Source organism: Arvicola amphibius, chromosome 1, assembly GCF_903992535.2.
Source record: "Arvicola amphibius chromosome 1, mArvAmp1.2, whole genome shotgun sequence".
Taxonomy (NCBI): Eukaryota; Metazoa; Chordata; class Mammalia; order Rodentia; family Cricetidae; genus Arvicola; species Arvicola amphibius.
In genome coordinates, this window is record NC_052047.1 from 153,506,122 (window position 1) to 153,525,548 (window position 19,427).

Sequence of the window (19,427 nt, forward strand, 5' to 3'; positions counted from 1 at the left end):
CTGTCCTGGAACTCACTCTGTAGACCATGCTGACCTTGAACTCACAGAGATCCACCAGCCTCTGACTTCAAGCGCTGGGATTAAAGGTGTGCGCCAACACTGCACAAACTTTTTTTTAAAAAATGTTTTTTTGAGACAGGGTTTCTCTATGTAGCCCTGACTGTTCTGGAATTCATTCTATAGACCAAGCTAGGCTTAAACGCACAGAGATCCACACACTTGGCTTTTTACATGGTGCTAAGGATTCAAACCCGGATCCTCAGGCTTGTAGAGTAAGTGCTCTTATCCACAGAGTCACCGCTTAGCCCCTACTTTCTTCTTCCTCTTCTTTCCCTTCTTCTTTTAACTAACAAGTAAATTTTATTTTTTTATTATTTAAAACAATTTCTAAATTTAATTATATTTTGATCATATTCCCCTTCCCCAAGTCCTTCCAGATCCTCTCCAGGTCCTTACTTACCCAACTTTAATTTCTTTCTCAAAAACAAAAACAAAACAACAAAACAAAACAAAAACCCAACAAACGAAAATCCAACACAACAACAAAATGCCCCCAAACCAGGAAATGAAATAAAACACTACTCAAAAACAAAACAAAAAAAAATCACCAAACTGTAACCAAATAAAAGTGCACACACACGCAGAAACCTATGGAGTCCATTTATATGTTGGCTAACCACTCTTGAACATGAAGCCCATCCTGCCTTGAAGTCTTGTTAGACACAGTGTCTTTCCATTGGAGAAAACTGATTTTCCCTCTCTCAGCAGGGATAAATGACAGTTCAGTTGTTGACCTTTACCCTAGTATCTAGGTTTTCATTCATTCGTTCATTCATTCAGTCATTAATAAAAAATAACAAAATAAAATATAATAAGATAAAACAAGACCAGGCAGTGATGGCACACACCTTTAATTCCAGCACTTGGGAGGCAGAAACAGGCAGATCTCTGTGAGTCTGAGGCCAGCTTGGTCTACAGAGTAAGTTCCAGAGCAGCCAGAGCTACACAGAGAAACCTTTTCTCAAAAAAAAAAAAAAAAGATAAGCCGGGCGGTGGTGGCGCACGCCTTTAATCCCAGCACTCGGGAGGCAGAGGCAGGCAGATCTCTGAGTTCGAGGCCAGCCTGGTCTACAAGAGCTAGTTCCAGGACAGGCTCTAGAAACTACAGGGAAACCCTGTCTCGAAAGACCAAAAAAAAAAAAAAAAAAAGATAAAACAAAATCTGTCACATTGAAAAAGACGAACCAACAGAAGAAAGAGAGCCCAAGAAAAGGAACAGGAATCAGAGACCCACTTGTTCACACATTAAGGAATCTCACAGAAACACTAAATGGTAGCCATAATGTATACGCAGATCACCTTGTGCAGGCCTGTGCATGCTGCTTCAGTCTCTATGAGTTCATAGAAGCTTTTTTCATAGAGGGCCTTGTTCTTCTGGTGTCCTCCATCCCCTCCTACTCTCCCTGTGGGTTCCCTGAGCTCTGAGGAGAGGGATCTAACATCCCATTTAGGGCTGAGTCTTCTAAGGTCTTTCACTGTCTGCATAATGTCTGGTGGTGGGTCTCTGCATTTGTTCCCATCTGCTGCAGGAGGAGGCTTCTCTGATGCTGGCTGAGCAAGGCACTGATCTATGAGAATAGATAAAACGTCATTAGGAGTTCTCTTATTGCAGTTCTTGGTCATCCAAGCAGCATCAGTGGGCTTCATCTTGGAGAGTTGGTTGGGCCTTATGTCCAATCAGATGTGGCTGGTTACTCCACAGCTTTGTGCCACCATTGCACTTAGCATACCTTGCAGGCAGCACACCATTGGAGATAAGAAGCTTGTGGCTGGGTTGGTGTTTGTGTCTCTTTTGTGATAGTGTGCAGAGCATCTTCCTGTACCAAGGATGCTGGAACCTAGGGTGAAGGCTGTGTGTAGGCACCAGCCTGACAGCTCCGTGTTCAGTGAGTTGTGTGGGTGCTGTCATCGGCAGTGGGGTCTTGATGTCAGTTTGTGGAGAGCAACCTACAGTCTTGGCAACAGCCTGGGTTGTTTAGGAATTCCAGGGGGCTCCTTTGACCAACAACTCAATTATATGTAACCCAGTCCTGGTACTGGAAGCTTTCTTTGGTGACAAGGGATGTCCTGTAGGAATTCCATCTTGTACGGGCGTGGTTGATCGGCAATTATGATTAACCAGACTAGCTTTAATATATAATATTCAGCTTTAATAAAGGAAAGAAAAGGGAACTTACAAAAGCCAAGGTTTCAGCGAGGAGCGCAGGGAAACAAAAAGGGTAAAAACAAACAAATACGGATCTTTTAAAGGTATTTGGAGCCCCGGAGGGGTCACGCCCCTCAGACAAGGGATTGGTCAGTTCCCCCATCACCATCTCCTCAATTATTTGGCAATTTAAATTAGATTACCTTCATATATGTATATATTTTAGAAAGTTCCTACTGTACTAGGTACATAGTACCCCTCAAATGCTCCTTAATTTTAGCTATCTCCCTTCATATTCCTTCCCAAGACTCCCTCTCTCCCCACCCTTCAGCACTTGATCCTCCCATTCCAGCCCCTCCCAATCCTTCCATAATTATCTGTTCTTTTTCTTTTCCCAATGAGATCTATACATTCCCTCTAGTCCCTTACTCTATACCCACCCTCTGTGGTTTTATGTATTTTGCCTTGGTTATTATTGACGTAACAGCTAATATCCACATGTAAGTGAATACATACCATATTTGTCTTCTGAGATGGTGCCTCTCACGTGAATCTGGAGCTCACCAACTTGGCTAGGCTGGAGGGCCAGTGAGCTCCAGGGACCTGCCTGTCACCACTTCTCCAGCGCTGGGATTACAGGTGTGTGCTGCTGTGTCGGGCTTTTCACGTGGATTCTGGGAACCCAAACTTAGGACCTCATGTTTGCGTGGCAAAACACTTTACAGAGTGTTTTATTCTTAAAGACTTAGTAGCTGGGCAGCTGCGCGTAGCTGCGCAGAGACCTGCGGAACACGTGTGACCAGGACGGCGGGTGAACAGGCGGTGCAGCGGCGGGTTAACGGCAGACACAGAAAATAGACATAAAGCTTTATTAAAAGAGAGAGAGAGAGAGAGAGAGAGAGAGAGAGAGAGAGAGGGAGGGAGGGAGGGAGGGAGGGAGGGAGGGAGGGAGGGAGGGAGAGGGAGGGAGGGAGGGAGGGGGAGAGAGAGAGGGGGGCACGTGTGCACATGCAAAAGGGGGGCAGTGAAAAGAGAGAGAGGGAAGAGAGAAGATTCAGGATGACTCCAAGAGACCAGAGGTCCCTGGGAGTGGGCGTGGAAAGGGGCGGGGACCAAAAGAATAACAGAGTGGGTCTTCTCCCTAGCCTGGGGAGCTTTGGTCTGTGCCATGCTTGCTCCTTCCTAAGGCTCTGATCACTGTCATTCACACTTGCTCTCAGGGAAGGCTGATAACCTCATGTCCCCGGGGCTAGCTTAATCCCATTTGGCTGGCCCTTTTCCTCCTCAATTTAGGGTAAGCAGGACTCCTGGCCAGTCAGGCCTTCGACCTGTTATTCCCAGCCAGTGACCCTGGTGACCAGTACCCCAATGCTCTGACATACTTCAGGACACACATCCTCTTGGAGTGGCCAATGTTGAATCCGTTCCCGAGACTCCAGGCTAAGAAGCATGAGGCTTGCCAACATCCTTTCCTGACACTTCTGCCACAGAGGCTGGAGAAGCTTGGCTCTGAGGACACACGTAGAAGCTGCTTTTGCCACACACAATTGGCCAGGATCCCACAAGGCCCTCTGGGACAAGGGGAAGACGGTATGTGCCCTTCACGTCTTCAGAAAATGCCTCAGAGTTTCATTCCAGGGAATTCTTTTTTTGGTTTGTTTTTGTAACTTTATTAGGACCTTTTTTTCATTTAGCCATAAGACATCCTCAGGGAGGGCTGGGAAACAAGCCATGAGAGTGACGGCAACATTAAAACTGAGAATCGAGAAAAGTCAGAAGAGAAAGGATTTTCTTCTGGAAAGAAAGTCCCTTGCCATGGTTGGCACAGAAGTTGTACAAGATGTTCACTGTACAAAGGTACTCGGGGGAGGACTCAGGGGTGGGCTGAGATCCCGAGGTCTGTACAGGCCTCACGCCTTAGTGCTGAGATAAGTCTATTAGGGAAGGAAGGAGTCCTCTCTTAGCTCAGTCAGCAGGCTGCACACTAACCCCTGTTAAGGCTAGGACTGGGCATAAGAAGCCCTTGTGACTCATTTTTAGTTTTTAGTGTGAGTGTATGTGCATGTGTGTATGTGCATGAGTGTATGTGCATGTGTGTATGTGCACAAGTGTATGCGCATGTGTATAGGTGCATGTGTGTATGTGCATGAATGTATGTGCATGTGTGTATGTGCATGAGTGTATGTGCATGTGTGTATGTGCATGTGTGTATGTGCATGTGTGTATGTACATGAGTGTATGTGAATGTGTGTATGTGCATGAGTGTATGTGCATGAGTATATGTGCATGAGTGTATGTGCATGTGTGTATGTGCATGAGTGTATGTGCATGAGTGCATGTGCATGAGTGCATGTGCATGAGTGTATGTGCATGTATCCACTGTGCCCACGTACAGGTGTGAGTGCAGTTGCCTGTGGAGTCCAGAAGAGGGCGTTGGAGGCCCTGGAGTTGAAACTACAGGTGGTTCTAAGCCTCCTCAGACAAGTGCTGGCAATCAGACTCAGATGCTGAAGTATCTCTCTGTCCCAGGAAGACCTTTTAAGTCATATTTTACTGATGTGGAATTATTCACCCCAGGTCACATAGCTAGGGAATGGCAGGGACAGATTCAACTATTGGTAGTCTGGCCAAAAGGTCCTGGTCTAACCACCACACCATACTGCCTTATGGCTTTGTCCACGCTTGTATAGGTTGGGCAGCATATTAGTTATGTTTGTATCTCTGTGACTAAACACATGATATGATTGCTTAAGGGAAGAAAGGTTTGTTTGGGTCCATGTTTTAGAGAGTTTCAGCCATGATGGCAGGAAATGCATGGCAGAGCAGTTGAAGCTCACAGCAACTGGAGTATATGGGGGAGGCTGTTCGTATCATGGTGGAATAGCAATCAAGTATGAGCCCGGAATGGATGGTGGGTCTAACCATAAAGTCTTGCCCCTACTGTCCTACATCTGCCTGCTCGGTTCCACAGTCTCCCAAACACACAACCAGCTGGAAATCAAAACACGAGCCTATGGGCACCAGACTCAGGCCATGGCAGGGACAGATGAACGTTGTCCCGAGGGCATGTGGGGTGATGCACTCTTAGGAAGGATTGCCAGCATCATGACTCAGAGGAAGGGAAACATTCGGGGTGGCTAAGGGTCCGGACAGCCGAGGCTCTTGCTGACCCATGACTTGAGGCGCTCTGAGGAACACTCCTGCTGGCATAGCACTGTCCTCATTGTCTAGCCCTGACATCTGCCTTATACAAGGGAGTCAAGAACTCAGCTGTCCAGTGAGCAAGGCCTTCTTGTCACAATCTGGGGACACTGACTTTGTCACATGTTTTGTTGGGCATGGGATGTTGAAATTGAAGGAAGGTCCCTGGCTCCAAGAAACAAAGGAGAGAAGGACTTAGGCGATGGGCTAGAGGGTTTGGTTGGTAAAGTGCTTGCCAAGCAAGCACAAGGACCTGGGTTTGCTGACCAGACAGTACAGCCAATTTGTAAGTGCTAGATTCAATGAAAAATCTTTTGTGTGTGTGTGTGTGTGTGTGTGTGTGTGTGTGTGTGTGTGGTCTTTCGAGACAGGGTTTCTCTGTGTAGCTTTGGAGCCTGTCCTGGAACTTGCTCTGTAGACCAGGTTGCCTCGAACTCACAGATATCCTCCTGCCTCTGCCTCCTGAGTGCTGGGATTAAAGGTGTGTGCCACCACCTCTAGTCTGAGAAATCCTATCTTAAAAGATAAAATATGAAGGGGCTACAGAGATGAACAGAGAATACTTACTGCTTTTGCAAAGTGCCTGAATCAGATCCCAGATCCCATACAGAACAGTTCACAACTGTGTGCAACTCCAGTCCTAGTGTATCGGATGCTGTCTTTTGGTCTCTGCTGGCACTGGTATGTATGCTGTGCACATACATTCATGCAGGTGTGCACATGCACACACACACAGATAAATTTTTAAAAAAAATATATGAGGGGGCTGGAGAGATGGCTCAGAGGTTAAGAGCATTGCCTGCTCTTCCAAAGGTCCTGAGTTCAATTCCCAGTCAACCACATGGTGGCTCACAACCATCTGTAACGGGGTCTGGTGCCCTCTTCTGGCCTGCGGTCATACACACAGACAGAATATTGTATACGTAATAAATAAATAAATATTTTAAAAAATATATGAGGTGGAGTGATGGCTCAGTGGTTAAGAGCACTGATTGATCTCCCAGAGGACTGGAATTCAATTTCCAGCACCCACATGACAGTTCACAACTGTCTATAACTCCAGTTCGAATGGTATCCATGCCCTCTTCTGGCCTCCATAGGCTCTGTATGCACATGATGCACAGACATGCCTGCAGGCAAAATATCCATACACATAAAATACAATAAATAAAGTATGAAAAAAGAAAGGTGGAGGTGATTGAGGAAAACATCTGGTGTTGCTTTCTGGTCTCCATATACACACAAACACATGTGCACCACCAAACATACATGCACACGCACACACACACACACACACACACACACACACACACACACACACACCCTAAGGTGAATGGCCCTTGAGGGACAACAGCTGAGGTGTCCTCTGGCCTCCACATGCATGCACATCCTCACCTGCATGCACACCTGTACACACACTCACACAAGTTAGGGAATAATAAAATGCAAACTGCTAAGACTCAGCATTCTCCTACGCTGGACTTGTGGTCTATCTTCAATAAGAACCCTCAGTGTATAACAGCTATCCATTTCCCCCGCTTTTCTGGGGATGGGAAAGAAGCTGCGCTTGTGGACATTTCTTATGTGCCAGGTGCTCCTGTGACCTGCCTCATCCTGCTGTGAGAAGACTTTGCCCCATTCACAGTTGACAGCACCCAGCGATGGGAAGCGACTGATCTCCTGGCCAAGGGTCTCTGTGCTCTTCCCACGGCCCTACTCCGCTTCCTCTGGTCCTCTGGGGACAGGGGCCCATGCTGTTTTGGGAGCTCTCTACAGAGGATCTTTGTGTCAGGGTATTGGCAGTCAAGGACTTACACTGTCCTCTAGGTTACAGAGTCTTCTGTGAAGAGAAGGGGCGGACCAGGGCCTAGTGACCAGGATGGAGATGAAAGACCTTGAATGTAGTGTCCCCGCCCCTGCTCTCTGGGCTGACAGCTATTTCCTCCTTCAGCTCACTCCTCTCCTGCCACTCGCCTGGTGCCCAGTCTTGCTGCTTTCAGGAGCTGCCACCCTCCCTGGCTCAACCCTGTGCTCACTCTGTGGCTAGGTAAGGAGTCAGTCTCCCCAGGGGCTGGGCAGCCTTGGCGTCCTCTCAGGACTAGACAGAGGGCTGCTCCTAGCTAGGATGACAGGGGATGAGCTTAGGAGTCTGGTGAGGGCTGATGTCCAGAAGGAATGCTTGCTAGATGGTGAGCTGTCCAATCCTGGTCACCATGCAGAGCAATCTTAGGTATGGGGACAGGATCACACAGTGAGCTTAGAGAAACTGACAAGATCACCAGCTGGAAGCTGAGGAACCAGAATCTAAGCTCAGGGCTTTGCAAAGCTAGGGTTCCCACTACAGCAGGATCCTAGCTGCTGGGCTCCCCAAGGTCCTGAGTCTTGAAGATGTCTCCATGCAGCCTGAGGGATCAGACTGGGTGGTACCCAGGAGTGCAGCAGCACCGTCCTCTGAGCATCCCATTTGATGTGGACACTGCAGCTGACAGGGACTATCTCAGGGAAGAAAGAGGGATGCATGCCTGCCTGCTGGGAGGAGAGCCTTAGTCTCCCTCCACAGCCCTGGCCCGGTTCCTGTGCCTCTCTGAGTCTGTTTCCTCTTCTGGAGAGCTACTCTCATTGAGTTACTATGAGTGTCACTGTTCGGCTGATGCTAAAGCTTAGAAAGTAGGATCAGGAAGAATTCAGAGATAATTCAGAGATGGCAGCTCTGCCTGCTCCCGCTGATCTAGCTCTAAGAGGTGTTCTGTCAGGGAAATTCTAGCTTGGTGTCCCAGAACCTCTCCCTAGGAAGGACAATGGTGTCTGGAACAGAGTAGATTTTTCTATTCTGGCCACTCTTTCTGTTGGGAAGAGAAGTTCTGAAGTCCCTGGCACCCTCCTCCTCTTTCTCTATCCTCACTTGCATCCTCATGGCAGGCTGAGGACCAAACAGTCCCTCTTCTATATGTCTGTGTTGGGTGGCTCAACCAGCGCTTCAAACACTCACGTCTCAGTTTTCTCATCTGAACAATGGGATGGAGAGAGACCTGGCACATTTCCTCCAGAGCTACAAGAAAAAACATTGGTTGGAAGATCTACCACATTCCACGGAGGGTCATGGGTGCTTGGAACCACCCTGAGTTCCCACACCCTGCTTTCATTTCCTCCATTCTACAGGGAGTATAAAAATGATTCCCTCAGCCCTCCCTGACCCAGGCTTTGTCAAAGGGCCCTGGGGTTCTCCATGAGGCTGTGAGCATGCATAGAGCCCGGCTTCTCCAGAGCACCTGAGTTGTTGCTCAATGTGACTATTGGCCCAGTGTGGGAATGAGTGAATGGCGATGGGTTTCCTGGAATAGACAGGACTGTCGCTGCCCTCTCTGGGTCCCCAGAAACCCCATGTGATAGTTCCTTCAGCCAGGTCTCACGCTTGTCTCTCTTATCTTGTTTCCTGTCCTTCTATCAGAGGAGGGGCAGGTTCCCCTGATCTCATTCAATCAGCACTTCCACGCAGTCACCTCTGAGACGACAGCAGCTCTCTAGGAGGGACTGCATGCAGTGAGGTAAGGGCTGGAGTGCTGGACGGCACAGACCCCCAACCCATAGCAGGGCCACACCCATCCCTCTGTGTTCTAGGGACCAGGAGAACGAGTCCTGTCTGGTTTGACCTTTGTGATCTCGGACAGGTTCTTAATATTAATCACAATGGTATTGACACAGCGCCTGCTTTGCGCCAGTTCCCTGTGTGTATGTGTGTGTGAGTCAGAGGTCAACCTTCCGTGTTCCTTAGCAGTAATCACCTTAAAAAGATTCATTTTTAGTATTTTAAAGTATGTGTGTGTGCATATGAATGTAGGTATATGCATGTGTGTGTGTGTGTGTGTCAGTCAGATGTCAACCTTGAGAGATGTCCACCTTAAAAAGGTTTTTATTATTTTAAAGTGTGTATGTGTGTGTTTGTGGGTACGTGTGTGAATGCAGGTGTCTGTAGAGGCCAGGGGAATTGGGTGCCCTGGAATTAAGTTATAAAGGCAGTTGTGAGCTGCCCAACATGGGCACTGGGAATCAAACCCTGGTCGCCTGGAGATGCAGTATGTGCTTTCTGTGGAGCCATTTCTCCAGTCCCCTACCTTGTCTTTTTGAGTTAAGGTCTCCGGGGCCTGGGTTTCACTGATGAGTTTACGCTGACTGGTCAGTGAGCCCCTAGGATCTACCTGTCTTTGTCTCTCCAGCCCTGAGATTACAATCATATGCCACCATGCCCTTCTTTATACCTGGGTGCTGGGATCAAACTCAGGTCCTCTTCTATTTTTCCCACCCATCCCACACCTTTTTGAATAGTTCTCATTTTCTTGTTCCAGTAGTTCTACAAGCTAGGGACTGTTGGGAGAGATACCCATGTTAGGGGGACACAGGCTCAGGAAGGTTACACTTGGCTTGCCCAAAACTGGATTGGGGGAGGAGGGCAGCTGGAATGTTAGTTCCTTGCCTTGTTCAGCTTCACTGATCCCTAGTGTCCATCCTATTGCTAGGTATACTGGCAACTCTAGATCGTCTCTTGTCCAGGCTGCAGGCTTCTGGTTCCTGGGTGCCAGGCTCAACCCTCCTTTCTTCCACCTCACCATGGCCAACATCACATTGAAGCCGTTCTGCCCGCTCTTAGAGGAGATGATCCAGCTTCCAAGTCACAGCAACTCTAGCATCCGCTATATTGACCACGTGTCAGTGCTGCTGCATGGGCTGGCTGCGCTGCTGGGTCTGGTGGAGAACGGACTCATCCTGTTTGTGGTGGGCTGTCGCATGCGTCAGACGGTGGTCACCACCTGGGTGCTGCACCTGGCGCTGTCTGACTTGCTAGCCTCCGCCTCCCTGCCCTTCTTCACCTACTTCCTGGCGGTGGGCCACTCGTGGGAGCTGGGTACCACCTTCTGCAAGTTTCACTCTTCGGTCTTCTTTCTCAACATGTTTGCCAGCGGCTTCCTGCTCTGCGCCATCAGCCTGGACCGCTGCCTGCAGGTGGTGCGGCCGGTGTGGTCACAGAACCACCGCACGGTGGCGGTCGCGCACAGAGTCTGCCTGATGCTCTGGGCTCTGGCGGTGCTCAACACTGTACCCTATTTCGTGTTCAGGGACACCATCCCGAGGCTGGACGGCCGCATCATGTGCTATTACAACATGCTGCTCTTGAACCCAGGGCCCGACCGCGACGCCACGTGTGACTACCGCCAGAAGGCCCTGGCGGTGAGCAAGTTCTTGCTGGCCTTCGTGGTGCCTCTGGCCATTATCGCCATGAGCCACGTGGCCGTGAGCCTGCAACTGCGCCACCGCGGCCGCCAGAGGACAGGCCGCTTCGTGCGCCTGGTGGCGGCCATCGTGGTGGCCTTCGTGCTCTGCTGGGGGCCCTACCATGTCTTCAGTTTGCTGGAGGCGCGTGCCCATGCTGTCCCCACATTAAGGCAGCTCGTCTCACGCGGGCTGCCCTTCGTCACCAGCCTGGCTTTCTTCAACAGCGTGGTCAATCCGCTGCTTTACGTGCTCACCTGTCCGGACATGCTGAACAAGCTGCAGCGCTCGCTGCGTTCAGTGTTTGAAAGCGTGCTGGTGGAGGACAGCGACTTGAGCGGTGGGTCTGGCAGCCGCCGCCGCCGTGCCTCCTCCACTACCACAGCCTCAACGCTCCTGCTGGCTGGCCGCCTTCCCCGACTGCATCCTGCCCGGCTGATTAGCTGGATGCGGGGTCATGGTGCAGAGTCCCAGCAGAGCGTCCCAGTGCAGGCCCAGAAGCAAGGCTCACTGAACCTCGCCCTGAGCTCCACCTCCGATTAGACCAGCACAGCCCAGGTGGCATGCCAACACACCCCTGGCATCTCACCATACACCTTTGAAAATGTACATAGCCAATGCTAGGCTCAGCTCATGTCTCTACCGGGCAGGGCCCAGGGAACCAGTTTGCGAACTAAAAACGGTCTTTCATAAACACTTTAATCTTGCAGCATGGAGCTGGGAGAGGAACAGCAGGGTGCAGAAGTGGCCTTTGGAGGCGAGGAGCTACCTGGTTCCTGACTGCTGACCTCCACATTTTTACATTTTAAAGAAAGGAAGTACTTGAACTGACGAGGGATCTTGCTAGGGTAATGGGGGATGAGATTTTGTACTTCTAATGCCTCCCAGGCAGCTTGCCCATGGACAACTGGAGTCACACAGGTTAAACTCACAGCCCGCATCTCATAAGGCACTGCTTTGTGGAGGAGGAAACTCTGCCATGAACAATGGTGTATATGGAGTTACAGTGGCCGGAGGGTTAAGCATTTCCAGCCTACCACCTTCACTTTTAACGCCCCCCCTCACCCCGGGGAGTGTCTTTGAGTCAGATGCTTTTATTATACTTTATTGGTTGTGATAGGTGTGTCAACTCCAGCTCAAGGATCTAACTGCTTAGTTTTAGAGCTGCTGCCACCAGAGGCTGCGTTCCATCCTTCCTCATCACAGGTTCAACTCTATCCAGAGAGAACATCCTCCAGCTACCCTGGGTATCACAGCTGCCTCAGGACAGGGCCCAACAGCTAAAACTTCCAACCCACAGGTAGGGGGGCACTCTGCACCAGCCACGGACCTTCTACCACACTTCATCTAAAGTCTTGCCCAGCGTGGAGGGACTGCTCGACTCATCTCTACATTCCAGGGGAAGGGGAGTGGATGTCAGTAGCTGGAGGATGTGAAGGGCAGAGATGAGATTCTCAGGATCTCCTGAACCACTAAGGCCAGCCTAGTTGTCAGTTCTCAGTGCCAAGCAGGCCTCAAGCTCGTGGCAGGTGTGCAAACTGGATGGTAAAATGTCACCCTCCACTCCCCCAGAGCACATCTATCAGACCATGCATTTTCATTGTTTATTAGAAGAATGAAAACCCAACGGGGCAGGGACTTGTCTTTCTGGAAGCCCAGACTGTACTTGTGCAGACATTAATAAACACTTCTGTGGAAACCCAGGTGGGCACAGCTCAAGTCCTAGGTTTCTACAGTCCAGTGTAGAAAAGGGGTACTAGAGAGGAACCCAGTTCCCTGCAACGTACCCATTTATTTACAGGGAGGGGGCAGGCTTCAGTCACCAGAGGGGACAGATGAGCACAAGTCACACTAGCGATCAAGATTGTTGGCCTTTGGGAAAATGGAGGAGCTGATGTCTGACATCAGGCCTCCAGGTGAGGGCTAGACTCAGGACCCCGATGTGGGAGTTAGTTACCAGCTCACTGGGGGAACAATTCACAGTTCAAGATCTTTTGTTGTTATTGTTTGAGACAGGGCTTCTCTGTAGGCCTGGCTGTCCCAGAACTCATTCTGTAGACCAGGTTGGCCTCAAACTCTGAGATCTGCCTGTCTCTGCTTCCTGAGTGCTGGGATTTAAGGCATGTGCCACCAAGGCCTAGCAACAGTTCAAGATCTTAAGGCACTTTGGAAAAGACCTAAAAGGAGAGGGAGAGAGTTTAATCTCTCCTGAGACCCTGTAAGGTCCTGGGTTCCCTCTGGGCTTCAGTCCCTGTATTAATGCGACAGAGTTGGTGTGCTGGCCTCAGGAGAGATGTCTGACAGTGGCCTGAGAGGTGCCTTGTTGTGGCTCTTGGCTTGTGGAGGCCTCCGTGCTGTCCTGAGTTCAGACCTTGGCCACAGGCCGCTGGGGTGGCTCCTTCTGAAGCAAGGCCAGGGTGTCTCTTTTTTCAATGGAACGCAGCTGCTTCTTCTTCGCCTTCTTGATCTTGGCGGGGTTTCGGATCTGGGGTGGGGGAAATAGGAGGAATCAGTATAGCTGAGGACTCTATACTTGTCTCTGGGAAAAGGAAGGCAGGGGCCCAGGACTGAAGCTGGACAGTGGACCGTGTAAGGCAGGGAGCCCAAGCACCTTACTGGCCTCTTTCACCTGGCCACACCCGCATCTCTTGGATGGGTGTACTTACCACTTGGACAATCTCCGCCTTCCGCTCATTCTCTAGGCGGCGTTTCAGGTTCTCAGCCCGGCGCGCCTTCTTCTCCTGAAACACACAAAGGGGATCTCAGGCTAGGAGCTGAGGGGCCCTAGTATCTCAGGCCCTGGTGAGAACCGGTACAACCAGGAGACGCCTGCTTAGACCCCAGGCTGTTCCTATGGGGTGGGTGGAGGCCTAGGCATTTCTGGGGAAGAACAATGGTACAATACTTACATTGTGGGCCTGGAGCTGAGCCCACTGTGACAAGAGCACCTGGCTGATACCTGAGCTTACACAGATGACTGTGTGGGCAGAGATGTGGGTGCCTTCCCACCCAGAAGTCACATGCAGGCAGAGCGGCCCCTTGTACCTTCCCATGTACTAGCTGCCAGGGCGAAGGCTAGAAGGTTCCCCTCTGCCCAGGCTCAGGTATACCAGAATGAGAGTGCAAGGTCAGCATAGAGCTGGGCTCTGCACCTGGTTCCAGGGAGGGATGGGCAGACTGAGCTGTCAAAAGGCTCTGGAGGAACCTGGTTCAGCTTGAATTTTCATTTGGATACTTTCTAATTAGGTTATTGTGGCTGAGTCTATGCCTCCACTTCCTCACCTCACAGTAAAGTTGACCACAGACCCCACCTCACAAGACTGACTTGAAAAATAAGTGTGCTATCAAGGCTTGGAATAGTACCAGCTCTGGGGGCATTCAGAGCCTTTTCCGGGAGTGTGAAGTCTGGGGTTTCTTAGCTGTGCTGCCATTGTATCCCAGTAGGGCTAGGACAGGGATGGTGGCTCCAACATTAAATGGTATATGGTCGGGGCCTTTTGTGACCTTGACAACTTTGAGTCATCATGATAGCCTGGGCCCTTGGAGAGGAAGTAACCTTTGCTTCTATGTATTAGGAGGGCTGGGAGGATGCACATCTCCAGTTGCTCATGAGATGGCAACTGTTTTGCCCAAGAGGGAGCCAAGGCTGCACAGGAAGGGATGACGCCTCAGTAACAGATGGGTCTGGAGAGACTCAAAGTAAGGTGGAGGGATGATGCCTTAGTGGCTGGCCCATCCCTCTTCTCAGTGACCAAGCTGGGTCTATAGATCTGAGACAAGCTGCTTGACTCTGGATCAGTCTTCCTTCTATACCATGGGGTCATCAGACTAGAAGTGACACCTGCACTTAGTCCTGGGGACAGTGCTGCTGACCTTGCTTACTGAGTACTGCCTGTTGAAGTGACACTGGGGTTCTCCCTAAGGCTTCCTGGAGGCGGAAGGTGTTAGAAATGAGACTCTGTGGTGCTTGAGCCCAAGACCTTGTGCATGCCAGTCAAGTGCTGTACCAATGAGCTATGTCACGGGCAGAAACCTTAACGAGGACAGTTTTGGTTATGAGATGGGGGCTAGGGAAGTGAATTGAAAGGGAAGTACAGGGACCACCCATGGGCTGGTGTGTAGAAGTCTCTTCTAGGTGCTGGCCTCCATCTTGGGCACCTCGCTCTACTTCCATGTCTCCTGCATGCCCCTGAGCCAGAGATTTAACTGGAAGGCAGAGCGGGAATCCCACCATGGCCCCAGACCACGCTTTGTCCCCTTGGGGCCCTCATTCCAGAGCTCTGACTAAGTCATACTCCCACAGCCCATGTCTGCTGAGCATACATGTATTTGGCCTCTGCGATCCCGACTTGGCTGGATGTCCTGTTACCTGCCGGCGCCTCTGTTTCTCCTCCTCTAGGTGCCGGGCGAAGTCCTTGGTCAGCTTCCTCTCCTGTCGTTCCTTCATTTTCCGCTGCCAGGAGGTACGCAGGGGCTTGTCCTGAACCATCTGGGAGAACCTTGGCAGGAGAGGAGGCACTTAGGGGACCTCTGTGATGCTGCCTTCACATCCTGCTCTCACTGGGCTCCGGGTCTGCTTCCCGTCCTCTCCTGCCTGCCTGGCACTCAGCCTTCTATAGAAACTTAGGGTGGATGGGCCATTAGGCATGTGGCTCTGAGGTCAGCCTGTGCTGTCCATTCTAGAGGAACAAACCAAGACCTCGAGAGTCTTCTTCCTGAGTATAGGTTGGGACTTGAACCTTTCCGTTCCCATAAAGCCTCAATTGTGTAGTTTATTGCCACCAAACATGGTAACCTGTGAGTGAATGCCTGTGAAGATGAGGTGCTCACTCCCTAGAGGAGTGTGGTTTTAATTCTAAACATCAAGAACAAGGGGGCTTTTTTGTAACAATTCTGATTCCTTCCCAGATTGTGGGGTGTCAAGGTGGTGGGATTAGAGGATTTCTGACAAGTTCAGCTTCTCTGGAGAATCAAATGTTCTAGAGCCATAGAATGGGGTGACTTCTGTAAGGACATATTTAGGGTGTGCTTAAACATTCTAGGGGGTAAAGTGCAGGGAAACGAAGCTGGGCCAGGAAATGTGAGAACTGGGAAGCTGGTGATGAGACTCGTAAAACTCAGCTCTTCCCTTTCTGTACGCTGCTAGAGTTCTGGGACAAAATTAAAATAAAATGAAAACAAGTCATGTTCGGTTCCCCCTCCATCACTTGCCAAGTCTGCTGAGTGTCCCTTGGGCCTTCTTTTCCCCAGAACTCTAAGACTCCTCAGCAGATCCTTCCACAGTGTCCTTCTGCTTCCTACACTTTGACCTTGACTCCTGCAGGAGTTCCTATTTATCTCTGTCTATTACAGGGTATCTTGAGGCAACCTTGGATATATGCTGGGCAGTCAGTTCTTGACTACATGAAGGTCAACACTGCTTTTCTGAGCTGTCTGCTCACTTCCTAGGAGTCTGACACACATAGTCTGGAACTTGGCCCCAGGCTCATTCATAAGCAATCTGGCTCTGCCCTACCCCACTGTGTTGTTAATTTCTGATATCCTCCCCTGCCAGGTCCCCAAAGGCTGTTCAAGATCCTGCTCCCTAAAAACAGAACAGGGGGTGGATTGTGGACTTCCTTCCTACCCTGAAAAACCGGGATTTGAGACTCCTGAAGGGACAAGATGATGGAAGCCTGGAGAAGTCAGAGCCACAAGACGTGGTGCTATGTCTTCTCAGAACAGCAGTGTCAAGAGCATGCTGCACCACTGAAACGGCCCACATCTCGTCTGCCCTCAAAGGGAGTCACTGTACACAGGCTGTTGTAGTACTTGAATTGTGGTTCATGTTAAGAAAACTCATAGGATCTTGACTTCATTTAATAAACTTAATGTAAACAGTCACACAAGCCTGGTGTACTCACTAAAGTATTGAGGCAGTGCTGATGTACAGCACCAGGTACTGGAGATGAAAGACAGGCCTGGATGTCTGGTCCTGAGCCCGTCACTCACTGCCTGTGTGACAGCACCTTCAGTGTGCAGATAATGAAGTGTAGAGGGTAACAGCTTGGGAGAAGGTAACACCTTCCTATCCCTTACTGGTGGAATGTTCCAGGCCCGCTTCCCAGTTCTGCTGATTCCTCTCTTCTTCCCATTCACCATATCAGAGCCTCTTCATACTCACTAAACCCATCCTCCCCATCCAAGTGAGTGCAGGGCCCAAGGCTCTACACCAAACTCAGCGAGCTCCATCACCCTCTCCCCAGCCTGAACCAACCTCTTTGCCTATGTGTGGCCATCAGTGGCCTAGATACTGTGATTTGCTGACACAGGGAAAAAGGGTCACTTCAAAGTTTCTGATTGATAGTGCCTTTCTCTATAAGCTTCACTGTCTTCTGTTTAATGGGGTGTGTAAGGGGGAGGAGCAACACCCAGTGCCTGCGGTTTAAGAGTATAACAAGATGTCTGTGAGGAGCCTGCAGGAAGCCTAGCAGTCAACCCTCAGTCAAGGCCATTTTCTTAATGCCCTGTTCCGTACTATTAAGGACTCGTCTCTGGCTGAAATTTCAACTGAACCCCACTACTCTTTTCCTGCTGTTCCTTAACCACACCTTTTCCACATGAGCCTCTTCATTCCATCACCCGAAGATATGAACTGAGCATTTACGAAGCCCCAGCACTGAAAGGACAGTGAAGACTTCATGTCTTAGGAAGGCAGCAACCCGAATCAAGTCAGACCAATAGAAGCAGATTAATGGGTTCTGATCACATCTGATCCATGCTCACATCCTGTGCCTTGTTTAGCTTCCCTGAGTCCTGCCTTCCTTAAATGTACATCATCAATAGTAGCTACACTTGCGCCAAAGGTCAGGACAAAGATTAGATGTGATCCCTTTGGTCGGTCCCTACTGAAGTGATACATAACAAGTGTCTGACGACACATTTTATCAAAGACAATAATATCTAGCAGACAACAGAGGAAAGGACATTACTGTGTTCAAGTAATGGGAGCCTTTCTTGCTCTGCTTCTCTCACAAGATGTGGTAAACAAAGTAAATATGTTTGGAACAAACTCTCAACTCCGGACAAAGAGGACAGAAGGACAGGGCGTGGGGGCGCAGGCCTTTAATACCAGCATTAGGGAGGCAGATCTCTTTGGATTCCAGGACTGGCGGTGCTACACACTGAGACCCTGTCTCCAAATAAAAAAGGATGGGAGGGAAGCTTAGAAGAACCCCGTCTAGGGCAGACAACACTAGAGAAATGACCACTGAGGGTCTCCCTCCCCAACCTCAGTGCATTTGACATTCTGATTATCACCATGTTTGTTAACTTCATTCGGGCGAAGGCAGGATCCAAACACACGGAGAGCCCTACCCATGGCCCATGCTACCCCCTACTTTACCTCTTCTTGGAGCGGTCTTTCCACACACGCCCGGATTTGGGCTTCCCCTTCGGGATTACAGGAAGCTCCTCCTTCTCCTTCTCCTTCAATTTCTTGGGCGCCGGGGCCTGGGGAGAAGATAGAAGTCGCTTCTTTATATGGTGGCCTCCTGCCACCGTCTTGCCAGCCGGAGGTAGCCTGCTTGGTTCCTGCTGTGGCTCTGAGGAGCTGGGTGCCTGGGATGTCAGCTCTTGTACTGGCTGAGAGGGCTCGGGACCCGGTGCTTGCTGGCCCGGGCAAGGCTCTGGGGATCCTGGTACCAACTCCTCTTTAGCGTGGACCACCTCTGAGTCCAGGTCTCCCAGTGTGGCAGAAAATTTGGATGGCTCCTCCCGTTGGGGGGTTTCCGGACTCGATTCTCTCTGTCCCGTAGGTGACTCCAGGCCCACATCTTGCTGAGGTTGGAGGGACCCGGAGTCAGGCTCTGCCTGCCTTTGGGGCGACCCAAAGCCTGTATCCTGTTTCGGACAGGGTGATCCGGGGCTTGTCTCCGGCTGAGGTTGGGGAGACGCAAGGCCCAGTGGCTGCACTCTCTCAGACTTCGGCTCGCTGGTTTCTTCTGGGTTCGACTCGAACGCTACAAGGGCCCGTCTCGCACGGGAAACTGCGGGGTCAGGAAGAGTCTTTTCGGGCACAGGTTTCAAGCCTTCAAGCCGCCGGCTGCGCCTCAGCGGCGTACCCATGGCTCACGTGTAGCCTCCGTCGCATTCGGTACAACCGGCGCCTTCATATGACGTCAGACGCAGTCACTTCCGTACCGGGCAGGAAGCTCACATCTCCGGGGACGCCGTGCTGGTGGTGGCGCGTGGTAAAGCAGATACGCCCGCCCCTAGAGAGCTGGGCTTGTAGACGCCTGCGTAGCGAGCGTGAGATTATTGTTTAGCGTTTAATGAGTCTGGTTGCTGTGTTTCCGGTTTGCGTTTTGTGTGTGAATGCGTGCTTTTTTTTTTTTAAATGCTGTTTCTAGGTGCTAGGGAAATAGGGCCCCCTTTTTTTTAATTTTTATTTTTCTGAGAGTAGAGGTTGGCAAGAAGACCGAGGGAGTCCGTTGGCAGGGGCGGAAGATCCTGTTAACTCTGTAACATTAGGGACTTGAAACGTCGCGCGTTCTTCTGACCTCAGTTTTCTCTTTTGTAACATAAAGATTCTTGCTCTGTGTTACAAAGGAGGATGTGCTGAGTCCTCTATGAGCGGGAACTCTAAGTCTTGAGTTGTGTTAAACGTTCCCGCCCTTGCCACCTCCCTGGTCAGTCCCCTGCCTCCCTGGTCCCTCTCCGGGGGTGTTCAGAGCCCTTCTGTTCCTGATCCTAGGACAGCTCCAGGGAGTTGTTC

At 50.4% G+C, this 19,427-nt stretch overlaps 2 protein-coding genes across 2 annotated transcripts; one reads left to right on the top strand and one right to left on the bottom strand.

Moving 5' to 3' along the window:
* Positions 1-10,012: 10,012 nt before the first annotated feature.
* On the top strand, positions 10,013-11,215 carry Ptgdr2 (prostaglandin D2 receptor 2). Its single transcript, XM_038314363.1, has one exon. The coding sequence runs from the start codon at positions 10,013-10,015 to the stop codon at positions 11,213-11,215; it is 1,203 nt and encodes a 400-aa protein (XP_038170291.1).
* A 1,047-nt stretch (positions 11,216-12,262) lies between these two features.
* Ccdc86 (coiled-coil domain containing 86) lies at positions 12,263-18,824 on the bottom strand. Its single transcript, XM_038332524.1, has 4 exons — positions 18,057-18,824; positions 15,042-15,171; positions 13,339-13,413; positions 12,263-13,157 (listed from the first exon to the last, which is right to left on the bottom strand). Exons 1-4 carry the CDS (start codon positions 18,776-18,778, stop codon positions 13,038-13,040), a joined length of 1,047 nt encoding a protein of 348 aa, XP_038188452.1. The 5' UTR covers positions 18,779-18,824; the 3' UTR covers positions 12,263-13,037.
* Between the last annotated feature and the right edge of the window lie 603 nt (positions 18,825-19,427).